Source organism: Salvelinus namaycush, unplaced genomic scaffold (genome assembly GCF_016432855.1).
Source record: "Salvelinus namaycush isolate Seneca unplaced genomic scaffold, SaNama_1.0 Scaffold9, whole genome shotgun sequence".
Taxonomy (NCBI): domain Eukaryota; kingdom Metazoa; phylum Chordata; class Actinopteri; order Salmoniformes; family Salmonidae; genus Salvelinus; species Salvelinus namaycush.
Genome location: NW_024061641.1, coordinates 614234 through 642009, shown reverse-complemented (window position 1 = coordinate 642009; position 27776 = coordinate 614234). Strand labels below are relative to the sequence as shown.

Sequence of the window (27776 nt, the reverse complement as noted above, 5' to 3'; positions counted from 1 at the left end):
TGTTATAACAATTAATTTCTCAAACCTTCAATAAATATCTAATGAATATCAATATTCAGGTGGTTTATGCCTACTAGTTGAAGATGCCGTCATACTCTCTACACAGACAAAATATGTGTATTATGAGTTGTGAGTCCCTCTACCATCTCTCTCTCTCTAGCATGTGCACAATACTAAAATTATTTTTAATTCCTGAATCATTTGAATATCCAATGCTTATTTGTATGACTTATTCAAAACTGTCCGTGAAAGGCTGCAAAATGACATAGCCTCATATAAATCATGTTCAAAGACACAAATAGGCATAAGAGATTTCTAATATGTGATGACACTGGCAGAACTGGGAGGAAGTGGAATAATAGAATAAGTGTGGGGAATAACAGTAGTGCTGTTGCTGACAGTGTTGCCCTGCATTTTAGCCCGTTGTTAAGAAAGAGAATTGTTCCACTGATCAGACTAAATAAAGTATACTGAACAAAAATATAAACGCAACATGCAACAATTTTTTACTGAGTTACAGTTCATAGAAGGAAATCAGTCAATTGAAATACATTCATTAGGCCCTAATCTATGGATTTCACATGACTGGGCAGGGGTGTAGCCATGGGTGGGCCTGGGAGGGCCCACCCACGGAACTAGATCCAACCAATCAGAATTTGTTTTTCCCCACAAAAAGGGCTTTATTACATACAAAAATACTCATCAGCCCCCCCCCCCCCCCCCCACACACACACACACACAGATGATCCCGCAGGTGAAGAAGCCGGATGTGGAGGTCCTGGGCTGGTGTGGTTACACGTGGTCTGCGGTTGTGAGGCCGGTTGCACTCACTGCCAAAATCTCTAAAACAACGTTGGAGGCAGCTTAACATTTAATTATCTGGCAACAGCTCTGATGGACATTACTGCAGTCAGCATGCCAATTGCACGTTCCCTCAAAACTTGAGACATAGGTAGCATTGTGTTATGTGACAAAAGTGGCCTGGTTGTCCCAAGCACAAGGTGCACCTGTGTAATGATCATGCTGTTTAATCAGCTTCTTGATATGCCACACCTGTCAGGTGGGTGGATTATCTTGGCAAAGTAGAAATGCTCACTAACAGGGATGTAAACAAATTTGTGCTGCTCTTTGTATGCCATTTTAATATTTGAGAATGAACCAATGATATTAGGCCACTCTTGGCCATGATTACAGACACCTGTGTGTCTTTTGACACTATATAAACGAGTCATCCCGCAGTGTTTGTGATTATACCCTGATGAAGACAGCTTGGCTGTCGAAACGTTGGTAATTACATTTTTGCATCTGAGCTCCTAGAGTGTGCGGCTCTCCTTCATTTTCAAACAAATTTGTGCACAACATCTGTAGAGGAATAAGCTTTTTGTGCATATGGAACATTTTCTGGGATATTTTATTTCAGTGCATGAAACATGGGACCAACACTGTGTTTATATTTTTGTTCAGTATACAGTGGCAAGAAAAAGTATGTGAACCCTTTGGAATTACCTGGATTTCTGCATAAATTAGTATTCAAATTTGATCTGATCTTCACAAAGATAGATAAATAGTCTGCCTAATCTAATAACACACAAATTATTGTATTTTTCTTGTCTATATTGAATACATACTTTTTCCAATTTACACTGTGAATGGTTAAATTATGTGAACTCCTAGGCTAATGACTTCTCCAAAAGCTAATTGGAGTCAGGAGTCAGCTAACCTGGAGTCCAATCAATGAGACGAGATTGGAGATGTTGGTTAGAGCTGCCTTGCCCTATAAAAAAACTCACAAAATGTGAGTTTTCTATTCACAAGAAGCATTGCCTAATGTGAACCATGCCTCAAACAAAAGAGATCGCAGAAGACCTAAGATTGAGAATTGTTGACTTGCATAAAGCTGGAAAGGGTTACAAAAGTATCTCTAAAAGCCTTGATGTTCATCAGTCCACGGTAAGACATATTGTCTATAAATGGAGAAAGTTCAGCACTGTTGCTACTCTCCCTAGGAGTGGCTTTCCTGCAAAGATGGCTGCAAGAGCACAGCGCAGAATGGTCAATGAGGTTAAGAAGAACCCTAGAGTGTCAGCTAAAGACTTACAGAAATCTCTGGAACATGCTAACATCTCTGTTGAACGAGTCTACGATACATAAAACACTAAACAAGAATGGTGTTCATGGAAGGACACAGTGGAAGAAGCCACTGCTGTCCAAAAAAAAACATTGTTGCACGTCTGAAATTTGCAAAAGTGCACCTGGATGTTCCACAGTGTTACTGGCAAAATATTCTGTGGACAAATGCAACTACAGTTGAGTTGTTTGGAAGGAACACACAACACTGTGTGTGGAGAGAAAAAATGCACAGCACAACATCAAAACCTCATCCCAACTGTAAAGTATGGTGGAGGGAGCATCATGACTTGGGGCTGCTTTGCTGTCTCAGGGCCTGGACAGCTTGCTATCATCAACGGGAAAATGAATTCCCAAGTTTATCAAGACATTTTGCAGGGAAATGTTAGGCTGTCTGCCAATTGAAGCTCAACAGAAGATGGGTGATGCAATAGAACAACGACCTAAAACACAGAAGTAAATCAACAACAGAATGGCTTCAACAGAACGCCTTCTGGATTGGCCCAGTCAGTCCTGACCTCAACCGGATTGAGATGCTGTGGCATGACCTCAAGAGAGCACTTCACACCAGTCATCCCAAGAATATTGCTGAACTGAAACAGTTTTGCAAAGAGGAATGGTCCAAAATTCCTCCTGACCGTTGTGCAGGTCTGATCCGCAACTACAGAAAACGTTTGGTTGAGGTTATTGCTGCCAAAGGAGGGTTATCTAGTTATTAAATCCAAGGGTTCACATACTTTTCCCACCCTGCACTGTGAATGTTTACACGGTGTGTTCAATAAAGACAAATGTATAATTGTTTGTGTGTTATTAGTTTAAGCAGACTGTTTTGTCTATTGTTGTGACCTAGATGAAGATCAGATCAAATTTGATGACCAATTTATGTAGAAATCCAGGTATTTCCAAAGGGTTCACATACTTTGTCTTTGTCACTTTATATGGCTGTAGTCCGGTGCCCACTCGTAACACAGCCACCTGGTGCAGGCAGGCCGTCAATGGCTCAGTGTTCCATAACTGTTCACCTGTTTCTACGTGCCACCTGGTGCAGGCAGGCCGTCAATGGCTCAGTGGTCCATAACTGTTCACCTGTTTCTACGTCAAGCCTGGACAATGTTCCATCTGTTCTTTCTTGTGTGTTTCATGGTGTGCGTGCGGCACAGCAGCATATAATGGATTTAATCTCCAATTTCCTATTGGTGTGTGCATTTATTTATTGAATTCTAATTACAGGTATGGTCCTCCATATGCAGTTACCCATGACCACTTAAGGGACTGGGAGGGGAAGTTGGGTAGAGAGGAGGGGAGCAGGACGGCCTTTTCTACAGGGTTTTACTAAGGTACAGCCCAGTGATTATGGATAACTACAATGAGGGGAAATAGTTGTAATGAGTAACAGGGTGGTGATATAGGATGATCATTTAGTAGAAAGACAGAACTAATTGTAAGATAGGTGACTCCTGACAGCTGATACTGATGTGAGTGTGCACTAAACCACAGAATGCACCTATCAGGAGTCGACTGTAACTTCCTGAAAGAATAAATCAATATCATTTATTAGCAGCATTAGGACAATCTATGATAAATACTCTTGGACAGATGGAAGGATGATATTTTTTATGTATCAATAACATCAGGTCAGACTATTCTCTCATCAAAACAAACAATCAGGAATTTCAGTTTTTAAAACATCAAGAGACTTTGAACAGGGGACCTGTGAGTTTCCTACAATACTTTCATCCAACAGGTGGTAGGTAGTCTAGTGGGTAAGAGAGGCAAGACCACAAGCGGAGGGTTGCCGGTTCCAATCCCGCGTCCAACAGGTGGTAGGTAGTCTAGTGGGTAAGAGGCAAGACCACAAGCGGAGGGTTGCCGGTTCCAATCCCGCGTCCAACAGGTGGTAGGTAGTCTAGTGGTTAAGAGGCAAGACCGTAGTCTAGTGGTTAAGAGAGACAAGACCACAAGCGGAGGGTTCCAATCCCATTGGACAAGTGAGTGGTTGCTGGTATCAAATCCTAGATGCCATACCTGCTGTCGTGCCCTTGAGCAAGGCACTTAACCCCCCACAACAACTGCTTCACAGGAGCCGTAGTATGGCAGCTCCTACCTCTTTATACACAGTACATTCTGAAAATATTCAGACACCTCAACTTTTCCAAATTGTTACTTTACAGCCATATTCTAACATTACATTTTGTTTCTCTCATCAATCTACACACAATACCCCCAAAATGACATCACAATACCCCAAAATGACATCACAATACCCCAAAATGAAAAAGCAAAAACAGATTTTTAGAAATTGTAGCAAATTGATTAAAAATAAACTGAAATATCACATCTACATAAGTATTCAGACCCTTTACTCAGTACTTTGTTGAAGCACCTTTGGCAGCAATTACAGCCTTCGAGTATGACGCTACAAGCTTGGCACACCTGTATTTGGGGAGTTTCTCCCATTCTTCTCTGCAGATCCTCTCAAGCTCTGTCAGGTTGGGTGGGTAGCATCGCTGCACAGCTATTTTCAGGTCTCTCCAGAGATGTTAGATCGGGTTCAAGTCTGGGTTCTGGCTGGGCCACTCAAGGACATTCAGAGACTTGTCCGAAGCCACTCCTGGCCCAGTCTGAGGTCCTGAGTGCCCTGGAGCAGGTTTTCATCAAGGATCTCTCTGTATTTTTCTCCATTCATCTTTCCCTTGATCCTGACTAGTCTCCCAGTCCCTGCTGCTGAAAAACATCCCCACAGCATGATGTTGCCACCACCATGCTTCACCGTAGGGATGGTGCCAGGTTTCCTCTAGACGTGCCGCTTGATATTCAGGCCAAAGAGTTCGATCTTGGTTTCATCAGACCAGAGAATCTTGTTTCTCATGGTCTGAGAGTCCTTTAGGTACCTTTTGGCAAACTCCAAGTGGGCTGTCATGTACCTTTTACTGAGCAGTGGCTTCCGTCTGGCCACTTTACCATAAAGACCTGATTGGTGGAGTGCTGCAAAGATGGTTGTCCTTCTGGAAGGTTCTCCCATCTCCACATAGGAACTCTGGAGCTCTGTCAGACAGACCATTGGGTTCTTGGTCACTTCCCTGACCAAGGCCCTTCTCCCCTGATTGCTCAGTTTGGCCGGGCAGCCAGCTCTCGGAAGAGTCTTGGTGGTTCCAAACTTATTCCCTTTAACTTCTTTGGGGTAGGGGGCAGTATTTTCACGTCCGGATGAAAAGCATGCCCAGAGTAAACGGCCTCCTACAAAGCCATAAAAGCTAGAATATGCATATTATTAGTAGATTTGGATAGAAAACACTCTGAAGTTTCTAAAACTGTTTGAATGATGTCTGTGAGTATAACAGAACTCATATGGCAGGCAAAAAACTGAGAAAAAATCCAACCAGGAAGTGGGAAATCTGAGGTTGGTCGATTTAACTCAGCTCCTATTGAAGATACAGTGGGATATTGGTAATGTTGCACTTCCTAAGGCTTCCACTAGATGTCAACAGTCTTTAGAACCTTGTCTGATGCTTTTACTGTGAAGTGGGGCCGAAGGAGAAGGGAATGAGTAAGGTCTACCATGACCTGACCATGCTCTGACTATGCGCGTTCACATGAGAGGGAGCTCTGTTCCATCGCACTTCTGAAGACAATGGAATTCTCCGGTTGGAACATTATTGAAGATTTATGTTAAAAACATCCTAAAGATTGATTCAATACATCGTTTGACATGTTTCTACTGACTGTTACGGAACTTTTTGACATTTCGTCTGCTTTTAGTGAACGCACTTCGTGACTTTGGATTTGTTTACCAAACGCGCTAACAAAAGTAACTATTTGGACATAAATAATGGACATTACCGAACAAAACAAACATTTCTTGTGGGAGTCCTGGGAGTGCATTCCGACGAAGATCAGCAAAGGTAAGTGAAGATTTATAATGCTATTTATGAGTTTTGTTGACTGCATAATATGGCGGATATATTTGTGTCTTGATTGGGCTCTGAACGCCGACTCAGATTATTTCATGGTTTCCTTTTTCCGTAAAGCTTTTTTGAAATCTGACACAGCGGTTGCATTAAGGAGAAGTGCATCTAAAATGCCATGCATAACAGTTGTATCTTTTAGCAATGTTTATTATGAGTATTCCTGTAAATTGATGTGGCTCTGCAAAATCAAAGGTTGTTTTGGAACTTGTGAACGTAAGGTGCCAATGTAAACTCAGATTTTTGGATATAAATATGAACTTTACCGAACAAAACATACATGTATTGTGTAACATGAAGTCCCATGAGTGTCATCTGATGAAGATCATCAAAGGTTAGTGATTTTATCTATATTTTATCTATATTTCTGCTTTTTGTGAATCGTCTCTTTGGCTGGAAAAATGGCGTGTTATTCTGTGAATAGGCACTCACCTAACATAATCATTTGGTTTGCTTTCGTCGTAAAGCCTTTTTGAAATCGGACACTGTGGCTGGATTTACAACAAGTGTATCTTTAAAATGGTGTAAAATACATGTATGTTTGAGGAATTTTAATTATGGGATTTCTGTTGTTTTGAATTTGGCACCCTGCAGTTTCACTGGCTGTTGAAGAGGTGGAACACTACCGTCTCACGTACCCTAGAGAGGTTAAGAATGATGGAGGCCACTGTGTTCTTGGGGACCTTCAATTCTGCAGATTGTTTTTTGTACCCTTCCCCAGATCTGTGCCTTGACACAATCCTGTCTCGGAGCTCTACGGACAATTCCTTCGACCTCATGGCTTGGTTTTTGCTCTGACATGCACTGTCAACTGTGGGACCTTATATAGACAGGTGTGTGCCTTTCCAAATCATGTCCAATCAATTGAATTTACAGGTGGACTCCAATCAAGTTGTAGAAACATCTGATGATCAATGGAAACAGGATGCACCTGAATAGTTAAGTAAAGAAGGTATTTCTGTTACATTTTTTAATACATTTGCAAACATTTCTGAAGACCTGTTTTCGCTTTGTCTGACATGGCTAACTGAGTGACTGTCAGTGACAAAGAAACTGCTGATGCACAACCAAATGTCTGAATTGGACCTGGTGTATTCTACTATTCTGAGTCTTAATAGTAAGTTGAGACCCAGACTGAGCTCCTAAGATATTGTCAAACCACGTCAAGAGGCAGTCAATGAACTGGGAGTAGCTGGAGATGGACTTGACCTCCAGGCAAGCAACCAGAACCATGTCGTCTGCATGTTTGATGGGGCCATAACTCACTGTTGCTTCCTAAGAGATTTGTCCACATCCTGCCTTTTTATTCACTTACCTGACCTTTATTTATCTAGGCAAGTCAGTTAAGAACAAATTCTTACTTACAATGACGGCCTACCCCGGCCAAACCAGGACAACGCTGGGCCAATTGTGCGCCGCCCTATGGGACTCCCAATCACGGCCGGTTGTGATTCAGCCTGACAGACAATCTTTGTCCTAATGTAATTTCTTCTTTTAGTTTATGTCCTGTTTTCTTCCTTTGTGGACTTTATCCACATGCCTCAGCAGATTCGTCTTCTGAGTGAATCCTTTACCACAGACGGAGCAGCCATGTTGTTTCTCTCCTGTGTGAATTAGTTTGTGCCTCCTTAGGTCCCCTTTCTGATTGAAGCTTTTCCCACAGTCACCACAGCTAAATGCTTTCTCTCCTGTGTGAGTCACTTTGTGCATGGTTAGGTGCCCCTTCCGATTGAAGCTTTTCCCACAGTCACCACAGCTAAATGGTTTCTCTCCTGTGTGAGTCAGATTGTGCATGGTTAGGTGCCCCTTCCGATTGAAGCTTTTCCCGCAGTCAGCACAGCTAAATGGTTTCTCTCCGGTGTGAATCAGTTTGTGCATGGTTAGGTGCCCCTTCCGATTGAAGCTTTTCCCACAGTCAGCACAGCTAAATGGTTTCTCTCCTGTGTGAGTCACTTTGTGCATGTTTAGGTGCCCCATCCGATTGAAGCTTTTCCCACAGTCACCGCAGCTAAATGGTTTCTCTCCTGTGTGAATCCTCATGTGCTTGGACAGAATTCCTTTGTGTTTGAAGGTCATTCCACAAACAGGGCAGGTGCAGGGTTTCCCAATGTGACAGAGTCGGACATGGGCCTTCAGTTTACAGGTGGAGTTGTAGCTTTTTTTGCAAAAGCTGCATTCACTGGGTCTGTTCTTGGTGAGAGTCACATGTCTCTTCAGGTCAGCTTTTTTAGCAAATGTTTCACCACAGTCACGGCAGCTGTGCGTTTTTCTAGATGTGGTGCTGGTTTTGGAACAGTGTTTTTCAAATAGTGGACTGCTGTCAAGTCCTACTGTGTAGCTGCTTACGGCTGAGCTGTGGCTGGAGGCATTGTTTTGATTATCTGTAGAGTCACAGGGAATGTTGAGACCCTTAATGTGGGTCACAGTGATAAAAGGTTTGAGATCCACTGGTTTAGAGTCACTCTCTCTGTTCTCCACAGTCTTGGTTTGGTCCTCCTGATCACATTCACTTTTCACACAGGAAGGAGTGAATATGAACTTCATGATATCAGGCTCCAGACCTTGAAGCTGCTCTTCCTCCTGACTGGTCCTGACTTCCTCCTGTTCCTCTTTAATCTGTGTGGTCTCTGGGTCCTTCTGCCCCAGACTGGGGCTCCACTCCTGCTCACAGTGCTGCTGCTCAGGGGGAACCTCCTCTTCAGAGACAGAGAGCTGCAGGGAGTCTGGAGGGAAGGAGAGGAGGAGCAGAGATTACCCAGCTATACAGCCTGGATACAGAGGTTACCTAGCTATACAGCCTGGATACAGAGGTTACATAGCTATACAGCCTGGATACAGAGGTTACCCAGCTATAGAGCCTGGATACAGAGGTTACCCAGCTATACAGCCTGGATACAGAGGTTACCCAGCTATACAGCCTGGATACAGAGGTTACCCAGCTATACAGCCTGGATACAGAGGCTACCCAGCTATACAGCCTGGATACAGAGGTTACCCAGCTATATAGCCTGGATACAGAGGTTACCTAGCTATACAGCCTGGATACAGAGGTTACCCAGCTATACAGCCTGGATACAGAGGTTACCCAGATATACAGCCTGGATACAGAGGTTACCCAGCCTGGATACAGAGAATACCCAGATATACAGCCTGGATACAGAGGTTACCCAGCCTGGATACAGAGGTTACCCAGCTATACAGCCTGGATACAGAGGTTACCCAGCTATACAGCCTGGATACAGAGGTTACCCTGCTATACAGCCTGGATACAGAGGTTACCATGCTATACATCCTGGATACAGAGGTTACCCAGATATACAGCCTGGATACAGAGGTTACCCAGCTATACAGCCTGGATACAGAGGTTACCCAGCTATACAGCCTGGATACAGATGTTACCCAGCTATACAGCCTGGATACAGAGGTTACCCAGATATACAGCCTGGATACAGAGGTTACCCAGCCTGGATACAGAGGTTACCCAGCTATACAGCCTGGATACAGAGGTTACCCAGCTATACAGCCTGGATACAGAGGTTACCCAGCTATACAGCCTGGATACAGAGGTTACCGTGCTATACAGCCTGGATACAGAGGTTACCCAGCTATACAGCCTGGATACAGAGGTTACCGTGCTATACAGCCTGGATACAGAGGTTACCCAGATATACAGCCTGGATACAGAGGTTACCCTGCTATACAGCCTGGATACAGAGGTTGCCCAGCCTGGATACAGAGGTTACCCAGATATACAGCCTGGATACAGAAGTTACCCAGCTATACAGCCTGGATACAGAGGTTACCCAGCTATACAGCCTGGATACAGAAGTTACCCAGCTATACAGCCTGGATACAGAGGTTACCCAGCTATACAACCTGGATACAGAGGTTACCGTGCTATACAGCCTGGATACAGAGATTACCCAGCTATACAGCCTGGATACAGAGGTTACCCAGCTATACAGCCTGGATACAGAGGTTACCCAGCCTGGATACAGAGGTTACCTAGCTATACAGCCTGGATACAGAGGTTACCCAGCTATACAGTCTGGATACAGAGGTTACCTAGCTATACAGCCTGGATACAGAGGTTACCCAGCTATACAGCCTGGATACAGAGGTTACCCAGCTATACAGCCTGGATACAGAGGTTACCCTGCTATACAGCCTGGATACAGAGGTTACCCTGCTATACAGCCTGGATACAGAGGTTACCCTGCTATACAGCCTTGATACAGAGGTTACCCAGCTATACAGCCTGGATACAGAGGTTACCCAGATATACAGCCTGGATACAGAGGTTACCCAGCTATACAGCCTGGATACAGAGGTTACCCAGCTATACAGCCTGGATACAGAGGTTACCCAGCTATACAGCCTGGATACAGAGGTTACCCAGCTATACAGCCTGGATACAGAGGTTACACTGCTATACAGCCTGGATACAGAGGTTACCCAGCTATACAGCCTGGATACAGAGGTTACCCAGCTATACAGCCTGGATACAGAGGTTACCCAGCCTGGATACAGAGGTTACCCAGATATACAGCCTGGATACAGAAGTTACCCAGCTATACAGCCTGGATACAGAGGTTACCCAGCTATACAGCCTGGATACAGAGGTTACCCAGCTATACAGCCTGGATACAGAGGTTACCCAGATATACAGCCTGGATACAGAGGTTACCCAGCCTGGATACAGAGAATACCCAGATATACAGCCTGGATACAGAGGTTACCCAGCCTGGATACAGAAGTTACCCAGCCTGGATACAGAGAATACCCAGATATACAGCCTGGATACAGAGGTTACCCAGCCTGGATACAGAGGTTACCCAGCCTGGATACAGAGAATACCCAGATATACAGCCTGGATACAGAAGTTACCCAGCTATACAGCCTGGATACAGAGGTTACCCAGATATACAGCCTGGATACAGAGGTTACCCAGCTATACAGCCTGGATACAGAGTTTACCCAGCTATACAGCCTGGATACAGAGGTTACCCAGCTATACAGCCTGGATACAGAGGTTACCCTGCTATACAGCCTGGATACAGAGGTTACCCAGATATACAGCCTGGATACAGAGGTTACCCAGCTATACAGCCTGGATACAGAGGTTACCCAGCTATACAGCCTGGATACAGAGGTTACCCAGATATACAGCCTGGATACAGAGGTTACACAGCTATACAGCCTGGATACAGAGGTTACCCAGATATACAGCCTGGATACAGAGGTTACCCTGCTATACAGCCTGGATACAGAGGTTACCCAGCCTGGATACAGAGGTTACCCAGATATACAGCCTGGATACAGAAGTTACCCAGCTATACAGCCTGGATACAGAGGTTACCCAGCTATACAGCCTGGATACAGAGGTTACCCAGCCTGGATACAGAGGTTACCTAGCTATACAGCCTGGATACAGAGGTTACCCAGATATACAGCCTGGATACAGAGGTTACCCAGCTATACAGCCTGGATACAGAGGTTACCCAGCTATACAGCCTGGATACAGAGGTTACCCAGCTATACAGCCTGGATACAGAGGTTACCCAGCCTGGATACAGAGGCTACCCAGCTATACAGCCTGGATACAGAGGTTACCCAGCTATACAGCCTGGATACAGAGGTTACCCAGCCTGGATACAGAGGCTACCCAGCTATACAGCCTGGATACAGAGGTTACCCAGCTATACAGCCTGGATACAGAGGTTACCCAGCTATACAGCCTGGACACAGAGGTTACCTAGCTATACAGCCTGGAAACAGAGGTTACCCAGCTATACAGCCTGGATACAGAGGTTACCCAGATATACAGCCTGGATACAGAGGTTACCCAGCCTGGATACAGAGGTTACCCAGCTATACAGCCTGGATACAGAGGTTACCCAGATATACAGCCTGGATACAGAGATTACCCAGCTATACAGCCTGGATACAGAGATTACCCAGCTATACAGCCTGGATACAGAGATTACCCAGCTATACAGCCTGGATACAGAGGTTACCCAGATATACAGCCTGGATACAGAGATTACCCAGATATACAGCCTGGATACAGAGGTTACCCAGATATACAGCCTGGATACAGAGGTTACCCAGCTATACAGCCTGGATACAGAGGTTACCCAGCTATACAGCCTGGATACAGAGGTTACCCAGCTATACAGCCTGGATACATAAGTTACCCAGATATACAGCCTGGATACATAAGTTACCCAGCTATACAGCCTGGATACAGAGGTTACCCTGCTATACAGCCTGGATACAGAGGTTACCCTGCTATACAGCCTGGATACAGAGATTACCCAGCTATACAGCCTGGATACAGAGGTTACCCAGCTATACAGCCTGGATACAGAGGTTACCCAGCCTGTATACAGAGGTTACCTAGCTATACAGCCTGGATACAGAGGTTACCCAGCTATACAGCCTGGATACAGAGGTTACCCAGCTATACAGCCTGGATACAGAGGTTACCCAGATATACAGCCTGGATACAGAGGTTACCCAGCCTGGATACAGAGGTTACCCAGCTATACAGCCTGGATACAGAGGTTACCCAGATATACAGCCTGGATACAGAGGTTACCCAGATATACAGCCTGGATACAGAGGTTACCCAGCCTGGATACAGAGAATACCCAGATATACAGCCTGGATACAGAGGTTACCCAGCCTGGATACAGAAGTTACCCAGCCTGGATACAGAGAATACCCAGATATACAGCCTGGATACAGAGGTTACCCAGCCTGGATACAGAGGTTACCCAGCCTGGATACAGAGAATACCCAGATATACAGCCTGGATACAGAAGTTACCCAGCTATACAGCCTGGATACAGAGGTTACCCAGATATACAGCCTGGATACAGAGGTTACCCAGCTATACAGCCTGGATACAGAGGTTACCCAGCTATACAGCCTGGATACAGAGGTTACCCAGCTATACAGCCTGGATACAGAGGTTACCCAGATATACAGCCTGGATACAGAGGTTACCCAGCTATACAGCCTGGATACAGAGGTTACCCAGCTATACAGCCTGGATACAGAGGTTACCCAGATATACAGCCTGGATACAGAGGTTACCCAGATATACAGCCTGGATACAGAGGTTACCCTGCTATACAGCCTGGATACAGAGGTTACCCAGCCTGGATACAGAGGTTACCCAGATATACAGCCTGGATACAGAGGTTACCCAGATATACAGCCTGGATACAGAGGTTACCCAGCTATACAGCCTGGATACAGAAGTTACCCAGCTATACAGCCTGGATACAGATGTTACCCAGCTATACAGCCTGGATACAGAGGTTACCCAGCTATACAGCCTGGATACAGAGGTTACCCAGCTATACAGCCTGGATACAGAGGTTACCCAGCTATACAGCCTGGATACAGAGGTTACCCAGCCTGGATACAGAGGTTACCTAGCTATACAGCCTGGATACAGAGGTTACCCAGATATACAGCCTGGATACAGAGGTTACCCAGCTATACAGCCTGGATACAGAGGTTACCCAGCTATACAGCCTGGATACAGAGGTTACCCAGCTATACAGCCTGGATACAGAGGTTACCCAGCCTGGATACAGAGGCTACCCAGCTATACAGCCTGGATACAGAGGTTACCCAGCTATACAGCCTGGATACAGAGGTTACCCAGCTATACAGCCTGGACACAGAGGTTACCCAGCTATACAGCCTGGATACAGAGGTTACCCAGATATACAGCCTGGATACAGAGGTTACCCAGCCTGGATACAGAGGTTACCCAGCTATACAGCCTGGATACAGAGGTTACCCAGATATACAGCCTGGATACAGAGATTACCCAGCTATACAGCCTGGATACAGAGGTTACCCAGATATACAGCCTGGATACAGAGATTACCCAGATATACAGCCTGGATACAGAGGTTACCCAGATATACAGCCTGGATACAGAGGTTACCCAGCTATACAGCCTGGATACAGAGGTTACCCAGCTATACAGCCTGGATACAGAGGTTACCCAGCTATACAGCCTGGATACAGAGCTTACCCAGCTATACAGCCTGGATACAGAGGTTACCCAGCTATACAGCCTGGATACAGAGGTTACCCAGCTATACAGCCTGGATACAGAGGTTACCCTGCTATACAGCCTGGATACAGAGGTTACCCTGCTATACAGCCTGGATACAGAGGTTACCCAGCTATACAGCCTGGATACAGAGGTTACCTAGCTATACAGCCTGGATACAGAGGTTACCCAGCTATACAGCCTTGATACAGAGGTTACCTAGCTATACAGCCTGGATACAGAGGTTACCCATCTATACAGCCTTGATACAGAGGTTACCCAGCTATACAGCCTGGATACAGAGGTTACCCAGCTATACAGCCTTGATACAGAGGTTACCCAGCTATACAGCCTGGATATAGAGGTTACCCAGCTATACAGCCTTGATACAGAGGTTACCCAGATATACAGCCTGGATACAGAGGTTACCCAGCTATACAGCCTGGATACAGAGGTTACCTAGCTATACAGCCTGGATACAGAGGTTACCCAGCTATACAGCCTTGATACAGAGGTTACCCAGATATACAGCCTGGATACAGAGGTTACCCAGCCTGGATACAGAGGTTACCCAGCTATACAGCCTTGATACAGAGGTTACCCAGCCTGGATACAGAGGTTACCCAGCTATACAGCCTGGATACAGAGGTTACCCAGCTATACAGCCTGGATACAGAGGTTACCCAGCTATACAGCCTTGATAAAGAGGTTACCCAGCTATACAGCCTGGATACAGAGGTTACCCAGCTATACAGCCTGGATACAGAGGTTACCCAGCTATACAGCCTGGATACAGAGGTTACCCAGCTATACAGCCTTGATAAAGAGGTTACCCAGCTATACAGCCTGGATACAGAGGTTACCCAGCTATACAGCCTGGATACAGAGGTTACCCAGCTATACAGCCTGGATACAGAGGTTACCCAGCTATACAGCCTGGATACAGAGGTTACCCAGCTATACAGCCTGGATACAGAGGTTACCCAGCTATACAGCCTGGATACAGAGGTTACCCAGCTATACAGCCTGGATACAGAGGTTACCCAGCTATACAGCCTGGATACAGAGGTTACCCAGCTATACAGCCTGGATACAGAGGTTACCCAACTATACAGCCTGGATACAGAGGTTACCCAGCTATACAGCCTGGATACAGAGGTTACCCAGCTATACAGCCTGGATACAGAGGTTACCCAGCTATACAGCCTGGATACAGAGGTTACCCAGCTATACAGCCTGGATACAGAGGTTACCCAGCTATACAGCCTGGATACAGAGGTTACCCAGATATACAGCCTGGATACAGAGGTTACCCAGCTATACAGCCTGGATACAGAGGTTACCCAGCTATACAGCCTGGATACAGAGGTTACCCAGATATACAGCCTGGATACAGAGGTTACCCTGCTAGATATACAGCCTGGATACAGAAGTTACCCAGCTATACAGCCTGGATACAGAGGTTACCCAGCTATACAGCCTGGATACAGAGGTTACCCAGCTATACAGCCTGGATACAGAGGTTACCCAGCTATACAGCCTGGATACAGAGGTTACCCAGCTATACAGCCTGGATACAGAGGTTACCCAGCTATACAGCCTGGATACAGAGGTTACCCAGCCTGGATACAGAGGTTACCTAGCTATACAGCCTGGATACAGAGGTTACCCAGATATACAGCCTGGATACAGAGGTTACCCAGCTATACAGCCTGGATACAGAGGTTACCCAGCTATACAGCCTGGATACAGAGGTTACCCAGCTATACAGCCTGGATACAGAGGTTACCCAGCCTGGATACAGAGGCTACCCAGCTATACAGCCTGGATACAGAGGTTACCCAGCTATACAGCCTGGATACAGAGGTTACCCAGCTATACAGCCTGGACACAGAGGTTACCTAGCTATACAGCCTGGAAACAGAGGTTACCCAGCTATACAGCCTGGATACAGAGGTTACCCATATATACAGCCTGGATACAGAGGTTACCCAGCCTGGATACAGAGGTTACCCAGCTATACAGCCTGGATACAGAGGTTACCCAGATATACAGCCTGGATACAGAGATTACCCAGCTATACAGCCTGGATACAGAGGTTACCCAGATATACAGCCTGGATACAGAGATTACCCAGATATACAGCCTGGATACAGAGGTTACCCAGCTATACAGCCTGGATACAGAGGTTACCCAGCTATACAGCCTGGATACAGAGGTTACCCAGCTATACAGCCTGGATACAGAGGTTACCCAGCTATACAGCCTGGATACAGAGGTTACCCAGCTATACAGCCTGGATACAGAGGTTACCCAGCTATACAGCCTGGATACAGAGGTTACCCAGCTATACAGCCTGGATACAGAGGTTACCCAGCTATACAGCCTTGATACAGAGGTTACCCAGCTATACAGCCTGGATATAGAGGTTACCCAGCTATACAGCCTTGATACAGAGGTTACCCAGATATACAGCCTGGATACAGAGGTTACCCAGCTATACAGCCTGGATACAGAGGTTACCTAGCTATACAGCCTGGATACAGAGGTTACCCAGCTATACAGCCTTGATACAGAGGTTACCCAGATATACAGCCTGGATACAGAGGTTACCCAGCCTGGATACAGAGGTTACCCAGCTATACAGCCTTGATACAGAGGTTACCCAGCCTGGATACAGAGGTTACCCAGCTATACAGCCTGGATACAGAGGTTACCCAGCTATACAGCCTGGATACAGAGGTTACCCAGCTATACAGCCTGGATACAGAGGTTACCCAGCTATACAGCCTGGATACAGAGGTTACCCAGCTACAGCCTGGATACAGAGGTTACCCAGCTATACAGCCTGGATACAGAGGTTACCCAGCTATACAGCCTGGATACAGAGGTTACCCAGCTATACAGCCTGGATACAGAGGTTACCCAGCTATACAGCCTGGATACAGAGGTTACCCAGCTATACAGCCTGGATACAGAGGTTACCCAGCTATACAGCCTGGATAGAGGTTACCCAGCTATACAGCCTGGATACAGAGGTTACCCAACTATACAGCCTGGATACAGAGGTTACCCAGCTATACAGCCTGGATACAGAGGTTACCCAGCTATACAGCCTGGATACAGAGGTTACCCAGCTATACAGCCTGGATACAGAGGTTACCCAGCTATACAGCCTGGATACAGAGGTTACCCAGCTATACAGCCTTGATACTAGGGCTGGGCTATATCGAGTTTTTTTCGATATATTTTAGCGTGATATGTAAAATGCCTGTATCGCAAGAATCGAGGTTCTGTTATAATGTTGTAACGTTTTGCAAATGCAGCATCTCACGGTCTCTTCTCTGTCAGCCCAATCATGTCCCAATTGCATGACAAGACGTGCACAGAGGTTATCCACCAATCACAACCCTAGACAGCCTTTTACAAATTGTAACCACGCCGGAGAAGTGTAGCGATAAAATCATCCCCCAAAAAGGGCAGCAATGTTTTTTCAGTAATATGGAAGTGGTTCGGGTTTAAGAGGTCTGATAACGAATGTCCTGTGTAAAATGTGTCGAAAGACAATTGCTACGAAAAGCAGCAGCACAACCAACCCCTTCAACTGAAACACGCGGTGGGATGCGTGAGACTACGCAATACCGATTCCAGTCGCCCGATTCCCAAAACGTCAGCTAAAAGACAAACTACCATAGCCGCATCCTTTTCAAATGTTATCTCTTATGACAGGAAAGGTTTGAGGTGGAAGGAGATAACTGATGCAGTGACCTATTACTATGCGAAAGTTATCTTTACAGTACAAAAGCCAGGCTTTAAAAAGCTGCTAACACAGTTGACCACATATCAGCTGCCAAGCCGCAAGTATTTCACTGAAGAAGCCCTGCCGTGATTATACACTGCTACTCAGGCCAGCTGTAGGCTAATGTGTTAGTAGTTGTGTCATTCTGCCAATCCAATAGCAAAGAACCACAGGCTGTTTTAATTATAACAAATTAACTAAATTAATACATTTTCAATCAAAATGATTATATATAAATTACATATTCAAACAGCTAGTGGTTAACTTCTTATGGCTGCAGGGGCAGTATTGAGTAGCTTGGATGAAAGGTGCCCATAGTAAACTGCCTGCTCCTCAGTCCCAGCTGCTAATATATATTATTATTCGTATTGGATAGAAAACACTCTGAAGTTTCTAAAACTGTTTGAATTATGTCTGTGAGTATAACATAAGTCATATGGCAGGCAAAAACCTGAGAAGTTCCACTTCCTGTTTGAATTTTTTCTGAGGTGGCAGATTTTCAACCAAGCTCCCATTGAAATTACAGCGAGATATTGATGAGTTTTCACTTCCTACGGCTTCCACTAGATGTCAACAGAACTTTGTCTGATGACTCTAATGTGAAGGGGGGCCGAAGGAGACAGGAATTAGTCAGGTCTGCCACGAGCTGACCATGCTTTCACAGGCGCCTATACATGAGGAGGACCTCCGTTCCACCACTCTTCTGAAGTCAATCTAATTCTCCGGTTGGAACGTTATTCAAGATGTATGTTAACAACATTCTAAAGATTGATTCGTCACGTTATAGTGGCTTTGGAATAGTGGCTTTAGTGGAATAGTGGTTATAGTGGCTTTGTGACTTTGGAATTGTTTACCGCTGACGCGCTAACCAAAGTAGCTAATTGGACATAAATAACAGACATTATCGAACAAATCAAGCATTTATTGTGGACCTGGGATTCCTAGGACTGCATTCTGATGAAGTTCATCAAAGGTAAGGGAATATTTATCATGTATTTTCTGGTTTCTGTTGAGTCCAACATGGCGGCTAATTTGGCTATTGTTCTGAGCTCCGTCTCAGATTATTGCATGATTTGCTTTTTCTGTAAAGTTTTTTTGAAATCTGACACAGCGGTTGCATTAAGGAGAGGTATATCTATAATTCCATGTGTATAACTTGTATTATCATCTACATTTATGATGAGTATTTCTGTTGAAATGATGTGGCTATGCAAAATCACTTGATGTTTTTGGAACTAGTGAATGTAACGCGCCAATGTAAACTCAGATTTTTTGTTATAAATATGAACTTTATCAAACAACATGCATGTATTGTGTAACATGAAGTCCTATGAGTGTCATCTGATGAAGATCAAAGGTTAGTGATTAATTTTATCTCTATTTCTGCTTTTTGTGAAAGCTATCTTTCGCTGGAAAAATGGCTGTGCTTATTGTGGTTTGGTGGTGACCTAACATAATCGTTTGTAGTGCTTTCGCTGAAAAGCATATTTGAAATCGGACACTTTGGTGGGATTAACAACAAGATTACCTTTAAAATGATATAAGACACATGTATGTTTGAGGAATTTTAATTATGAGATTTCTGTTTGAATTTGGCGCCCTGCACTTTCACTGGCTGTTGTCATATCGATCCCGGTAGCGGGATGCAGCCAACATTCCTAAACAATAGAATAGACTTGTAGGTGTGTGTTCAGTTGTTTTGCACAAATAGGCCTTGAGGCCTTGTGTATTTTTTTATTTTAATAAAGAAAATTCAATTAAGAATTATGTCTTGGCCTTTTTTAATTTGTTTGGAGAAAAACAAGAAATCGAGATTTGTGAATCATCCAAACCTCTGAAAAAAAATGTAGATATTACTTTTAGGCCATATCGCCCAGCCCTACTTGATACCCTGCAGCCGTTAGGACTGAATGAGGATTTATCGGATTGTGAGGTCCCTGATAAAAACCTCAGAGTTCAGACATCCTAGGTCTGGAAAAAAGGTAGTGTTAAAGACGTGGTCACATGACATGTGATTTACATCCTACGCTGTGTTTGTGACAACATGTACGTGGGCCAGACATCCAGATGCTTGAAACAGAGCTGAAGCAAGGATGAAAATAACCTTGTTGCTTGTCACTTTAATAATGTTTACATACTGCTTTACTCAAATGTCTACACTATTCTACTGTATTTTAGTCAATGCCACTCCAACAATGCTCGTCCTAATATTTATATATTTCTTAATTCCATTCTTTTACTTTTTAGATGTGTGTGTTGTGAATTGTTAGATACTACTGCACAGTTGGAGCTAGGAACACAAGCATTTCAATACACTCGCAATAACATCTGCTAAATATGTGTATGTGACCAATACAATTTGATTTGAAGTACAGAGAGATCCTTGATGAAAACCTGTTCCAGAGCGCTCAGGACCTCAGACTAGGGCAAAGGTTCACCTTCCAACAGGACTACGACCCTAGGCACAAAGCCAAGACAACACAGGAGTTGCTTCGGGACAAGTCTCTGAATGTCCTTGAGTGGCCCAACCAGATCTGCAGAGAAGAATGGGAGAAACTCCCCAAATACAGGTGTGCCAAGCTTGTAGCATCACACCCAAGAACACTCGAGTTGAGGCTGTAATTGCTAAAGTTGCTTCAACAAAGTCCTGAGTAAAGGGTCTGTATACTTATGTTAATGTGATATTTCAGTTTTAAAAAAGTATAAATTTGCAAAAAATTCTAAAAGCCTGTTTTTGCTTCGTCATTATGGGGTATTGTAATGTCATTATGGGGTATTGTGTGTAGATTGAGGGGGGGGAAAACAATTTAATTAATTTTAGAATAAGGCTGTAACGTAACAAAATGTGGAAAAAGTCAAGCGGTCTGAATACTTCCTGAAAGCACGGTATGTGTTATGTGTTTACCTTGTCTTTCTTTTTGTTGCAGATTGTCATCTGTATTGTTCTCTGTCTGAGAGTATGGGTTCCTGATACAAACACCTCCTTTTTGTATTTGTAGAATTACATCTTTATGTTCTGTTCTATCTGATATCATATCTAGTGGCCCTTTGTTGTTACTTTAGATTACGGCAGGTGTCTGTAATTATCTCTGGCTCGCTAAGGCTGCCCAAGTCTAATCTCTTTCCCATTTTATTGACCAATCAGATCAGCACTGAAAATGATCTGATGTGATTGGTCAAAAGACCAATTAGCATGGGTGGGGGGGAATCAGAATTGGTCTGCCTGTATAAACGCAGCCTTAGTGGCCTCATCTGTCTCACTGTTTGGGGAGATTTGCTCCGATGAAGGTTGAACGACCGAAAGATCAAATGTAAGACATTTGCATCGGTTTCTTTTTTTTCTGTTTCTAAAGTCAGTAAATTCTATACATTCAAATAACTTTCTGGTTTTCGTGACACAGACACGTTTGTATCCATGTACAGTAAAAGTTAATAAAAACATTTTCATTGAGTAGAACTATAGTTAACTATCAGTAGATCTACATACAAACCTATTCTACATAGTTGTATCTCCGGTGTGATCCGCAGAAGTCTCCGTAGCCGATCATTCTCTTCCTGGTACTCTGCTACCATTTTCGCAAATACCCCAGAAATCTCCACAGCAGCAAACGCAGTTAAACGCTCATTTAAAAACTCTTGAAACGACTGTAGTTTAGACATTTTCAGTGGACTGAGAGTTGAGTGTTCAGCAAGTATGGCTTCTTGACGTGGGTCCTCCTGATCACATTCACTTTTCACACAGGAAGGAGTAAATATGAACTCCATGATATCAGGCTCCAACCCTTGAAGCTGCTCTTCCTCCTGACTGGTCCTGACTTCCTCCTGTTCCTCTTTAATCTGTTTGGTCTCTGGGTCCTTCTGTCCCAGACTGGGGCTCCACTCCTGCTCACAGTGCTGCTGCTCAGGGGGAACCTCCTCTTCAGAGACAGAGAGCTGCAGGGATTCTGGAGGGACTGAGAGGAGGAGCAGAGGTTACCACAGTCCCCAAATCCAGAACAAATTCAAGAAAGCGTACAGTATTATAAAGAGCCATTGTTGCATGTAACTCCATTCCATCTCAAATTGCTCAAATGAACAGCAAACCTGGTTTAAAAAACAGATAAAGCAACACCTCACAACGTCTCTCCTCTATGTGACCTAGATATTTTGTGAGTATGTATTGATATGTAGGCTACGTGTGCCATTAAAAATGTTTTCTGTAGTTCTGTCCTTGAGCTGTTCTTGTCTATTAATGTTCTGGATGATGTCATGTTTCATGTGGACCCCAGGAAGAGTAGCTGCTGCTTTTGCAACAGCTAATGGGAATCACCAAATACTTTATTAAATTCAGTCACCCCACCATGGTTAGTGTTGGTATGTAACTGTTAAATTCAGTCACCCCACCATGGTTAGTGTTGGTATGTAACTGTTAAATTCAGTCACCCCACCATGGTTAGTGTTGGTATGTAAAATAAGGACTGTGTGGGGTCTCCCGGGTGGCGCAGTGGTCTAGAGCACTGCATCGCAGTGCTAGCTGCGCCACCAGAGTCTCTGGGTTCGCGCCCAGGCTCTGTCGCAGCCGGCCGCGACCGGGAGGTCCGTGGGGCGACGCACAATTGGCTTAGCGTCGTCCGGGTTTGGCCGGTAGGGATATCCTTGTCTCATCGCGCTCCAGCGACTTCAGTGTGCGCTAACCGAGGGGGGCGGGTGCACGGTGTTTCCTCCGACACATTGGTGCGGCTGGCTTCCGGGTTGGAGGTGCGCTGTGTTAAGAAGCAGTGCGGCTTGGTTGGGTTGTGCTTCGGAGGACGCATGGCTTTCGACCTTCGTCTCTCCCGAGCCCGTACGGGAGTTGTAGCGATGAGACAAGATAGTAATTACTAGCGATTGGATACCACGAAAATTGGGGAGAAAAGGGGATAAAAATAAATAAAAAAGGGACTGTTTTGTGTAGGCTAACCCTTTACAATGACTTAAAATAAGGACTGTGTTTTGTGTAGGCTTACCCTTTACAATGACTTAAAATAAGGAGGCTAACCCTGGCGTGACGTTTTGATAACCGTGTAAATCTCTCAAGGACAAGGTGACTTTTATTAATATATTCGCCTATATTTACCCCCCAAAAATGAAATGCTAACTAGCTCCTAATGTGGCTATCATAAAGAACTACAAACACCATGATGCTCTGGACAAGACTGCTGAATCTAGGCAAAGGTAAGAATCTCTGGATTAACTATCTAATGTTATCTAAAATGTAGTAATGAATAAATTGGCTACATTTCTTTAAATGGACAATTCTGTGAACTCTCTTGTGCAAATTTTTAATTGACAGAATACCTGTTAGCAAAGGTGTCAGCTAGAGATGATGTGCAGGAGCTTGCAGGGATTTGTAGTTCCGCATGAGGTCTACTTTGATGCTAATTAGCGTTTTCGAATCTGAGAGTAAATAAAGCCAAATATCAGTGGAGGCTCCTCAGAGGAAGGGGAGGCCCATCCTCCTCAGTGAATTTCATTTAAAAAAAGTTATCCTTCTTAGATAAAACTATACTAAATATATTGACATCACCAAATAATTGATTAAAACACACTGTTTTGCAATGAAGGTCTATAGTAGCCTCAGCAACACTCTGTAGGGTAGCACCATGGTGTAGCTGGAGGACAGCTAGCTTCCATCCTCCTCTGAGTACATTGACTTCAATACAAAACCTAGGAGGCTCATGGATCTCACCCCCCCCCCCTTCTATAAAATTACACAGTAATTATAACAGGCTGGAGGACGTCGTCTCGAAGTTATCAGAGCTCTTGCAGCATGAACTGACATGTTGTCCACACAATCATAGGATCAGAGAATTAAACTAGTATTAAAAGCATAAGCTACAGCTAGCTAGCACTGCACTGCATAACATGTGGTGAGTAGTTGACTCAAAGAGAGAAAGACAACAGTTGAACACTTTTGAACAAATTAATTTCTTCAAAAATGAAGAGTGTAAGAAATTGTATAAGATACTGGTAACTTGTTTTAACCACTTCTCAACATAAGCTATTCTTGGCACAACATGCACCCATCCCCACTACTTTGTCAGACCCACACACACATCCCCTCCCCCATGAATAGGGCCTGTGAAAACAAACGCACATGCAGGATGCCTTTGGATGTGACTAGGACAAAGAACTGTGTGAAAAGCCAATGGAATGTCGACATCAGGCCGAACAGGACTACCCACGACCCAGATCGACCAATCGGAAGGCCAGACGACAAGATCAACCTACTTTGCTTGTTGCCTATATAATCTGTATGTACTGCTTAGAGGGCCTCTCTTCTCCGACGATTCCATAAGAATCAGACAGAAAGGGGCCGTGCACGCTTTTGCCTGATATCTTTACACTTGAATAAAACGGCCTTATTATAAAATTATCCACCTCGTCCTATGTCTCCACTTGTTCTCCTGTCTCAAGTAAACGTTTTATCAACAAGAGCGAGAGAAATAGCTATATTTCATATTCTTTTCACTTCCACTTACTTAGCGAATGCAGCTAGATAGTTCAGCCTACTCAAACAAAAATGGATGCTATGTTAGCTAGCTGGATATGGCGATCCAACACTGGAACTCTTCCAAGTCAAGGTAAGCTTTTGGTTTAATTAATTTATTGCCACTGGGGCCCACCGGTGTAACTGCTAAACTGCTTGCTGACTACACTGTACTGCATGACGGTAGCAGGTTTACTAACGTGTTAGTTCTAGTAGCTATGTTGACTATGACGTTAGCTAATAAAAACGGGGATAAACATACCTGAATCTGTCCAATAGAAACTCTTGTTTGCAACTGTTGGATTAATAACTAGATCAGTTAGATGCAGGCAAGAGTCTGCATGGCGGTATTAAACGCCGTCTGTCACCTAAAATGTTTCTCAAACTGTGCATGCATCTATGTTGTAAACTTTCATTCATAGGCTAGGTTGTAGCAATCTCATGATGGCTAAAGGGAAAATGTGAGTATCATGTAGTAGCCTAAACTAGAGGTCGACCGATTAATCGGAATGGTCGATTAATTAGGGCCGATTTCAAGTTTTCATAACAATCGGAAATCGGTATTTTTGGACACCTTTTTTTTTTTTACACCTTTATTTAACTAGGCAAGTCAGTTAAGAACACATTCTTATTTTCAATGACGGCCTAGGAACGGTGGGTTAATTGCCTTGTTCAGGGGCAGAACGACAGATTTTTACCTTGTCAGCTCAGGGATTCAATCTTGCAACCTTACGGTTAACTAGTCCAACGCTCTAACCACCTGCCTGACGAGGAGCCTGCCTGTTACGCGAATGCAGTAAGAAGCCAAGGTAAGTTGCTAGCTAGCATTAAACTTATCTTATAAAAAACAATCTATCAATCATAATCACTAGTTAACTACACATGGTTGATAATATTACTAGTTTATCTAGCATGTCCTGCGTTGCATATCGATGCGGTGCGCATTCGCGAAACAGGACTGTCGTTGCTCCAACGTGTACCTAACCATAAACATCAATGCCTTTCTTAAAATCAATACACAAGTACAGTGGGGCAAAAAAGTATTTAGTCAGCCACCAATTGTGCAAGTTCTCCCACTTAAAAAGATGAGAGAGGCCTGTAATTTTCATCATAGGTACACTTCAACTATGACAGACAAAATTAGGGAAAAAAATCCAGAAAATCACATTGTAGGATTTTTAATGAATTTATTTGCAAATTATGGTGGAAAATAAGTATTTTCCACCATAAGCCCAATCGTTGCACGACTGTACCTAACCATAAACATCAATGCCTTTCTTAAAACCAATACACAGAAGTATATATTTTTAAACCTGCATATTTAGCTAAAAATCCAGGTTAGCAGTCAATATTAACCAGGTGAAATTGTGTCACTTCTCTTGAGTTCATTGCACGCAGAGTCAGGGTATATGCAACAGTTTGGGCCGCCTGGCTCGTTGCAAACTAATTTGCCAGAATTTTACGTAATAATGACATAACATTGAAGGTTGTGCAATGTAACAGGAATATTTAGACTGATGGTTGCCACCCGTTAGATAAAATACGGAACGGTCCTGTATTTCACTGAAAGAATAAACGTTTTGTTTTCGAGATGATAGTTTCCGGATTCAACCATATTAATGACCTAAGGCTCGTATTTCTGTGTGTGTATTATGTTATAATTAAGTCTATGATTTGATAGAGCAGTCTGACTGAGCGGTGGTAGGCAGCAGCAGGCTCGTAAGCATTCATTCAAACAGCACGTTTGTGCGTTTTGCCAGCAGCTCTTCGCAATGCTTCAAGCCTATCAACTCCCGAGATTAGGTTGGTGTAACCGATGTGAAATGGCTAGCTAGTTAGCGGGGTGCGCGCTAATAGCGTTTCAAACGTCACTCGCTCTAAGACTTGGAGTAGTTGTTCCCCTTGCTCTGCATGGGTAATGCTGCTTTGAGGGTGGCTGTTGTCAATGTGTTCCTGGTTCGAGCCCAGGTAGGAGCGAGGAGAGGGACGGAAGCTATACTATTACACTGGCAATACTAAAGTGCCTATAAGAACATCCAATAGTCAAATGTATATGAAATACAAATCGTATAGAGAGAAATAGTCCTATAATTCCTATAATAACTACAACCTAAAACTTCTTACCTGGGAATATTGAAGACTCATGTTAAAAGGAACCACCAGCTTTCATATGTTCTCTTGTTCTGAGCAAGGAACTTAAACTTTACCTTTCTTACATGGCACATATTGCACTTTTACTTTCTTCTCCAACACTTTGTTTTTGCATTATTTAAACCAAATTGAACATGTTTCATTATTTATTTGAGGATAAATTGATTTTATTGATGTATTATATTAAGTTAAAGTGTTCATTCAGTATTGTTGCAATTGTCATTACTACAAATACATTATTATTTTTATATATATATATTTTTTAATCGGTATCGGCTTTTTTTGGTCCTCCAATAATCGGTATCAGTATCGGCGGTGAAAAATCATAATCGGTCGACCTCTAACCTAAACCCATTAATGTTACATTAAACTGGGTGAATGGAATATGAATGACAGTCATCCAATATGCTGTAATAGGTATTATTACACCTCCACTGTGGGTTTTATGGGTATTATTACACCTCCACTGTGTGGCTCTATCAGGCTTTAGACATCAGGGTTGGGGTCAATTTGAATTTTTAAGCCAGTAAATTCAAGACTAGGTTAACTATAATGCCAATTCAATAATTAAAAACTAGAATCCATTTTCAATGACTTCTCAGTAATTGAAGAGAAGCTATTTACTTCTAAAGTTTATATTTTTTTTTATTACAAATTAAAATCACTTCCTGTTTTTATGACAATGTTTTTATTAATGCACGGTAAGTTTAAAAACAACTTCTTCAACATGTATGAAGTGGTGATCAGTTAACAATTTATCAATAAAGTGGAACTATAGCTAGCTATCAGTATCTACATACTAACCTATTCGACATAGTTGTATCTCTGGTGTCCTCCGCAGAAGTCTCCGTAGCCGATCATTCTCCTCCTGGTACTCTACTACCGTTTTCTCAACTGCCCCAAAAATATCAACAGCAGCCGCCGTTAAACGCTCATTTAAAATCAAACGCAACATCTGTAGTTTAGACATTTTCAGTAAAATTAGATCTGGGTAGCCTATTCAGTTTGGTCAGTATGTATTTTCTTTACTCCACACAAGGAACAGAAAAAATAAAAACTCCTTACCAATCCTACTTCCGTGTTCTAGTCTAGGAATCTTAGGACATTCTTTGTTCTAGTTGGTGACGAACCCAGAAACACAACAGG

The 27776-nt window shown here is 43.7% G+C and overlaps 2 protein-coding genes across 2 annotated transcripts in view; both read right to left on the bottom strand.

Annotated features, from left to right (window-relative positions):
- The window catches only part of LOC120043328 (zinc finger protein 2-like), a 401596-nt gene that overhangs the window by 206505 nt on the left and 167315 nt on the right, over positions 1-27776 (bottom strand). The gene's annotated exons all lie outside the window — the stretch shown is intronic.
- On the bottom strand, positions 7182-27698 carry LOC120043331 (zinc finger protein 37-like). Its single transcript, XM_038987955.1, has 3 exons — positions 27435-27698; positions 21463-21924; positions 7182-8815 (listed from the first exon to the last, which is right to left on the bottom strand). Exons 1-3 carry the CDS (start codon positions 27598-27600, stop codon positions 7587-7589), a joined length of 1857 nt encoding a protein of 618 aa, XP_038843883.1. The 5' UTR covers positions 27601-27698; the 3' UTR covers positions 7182-7586.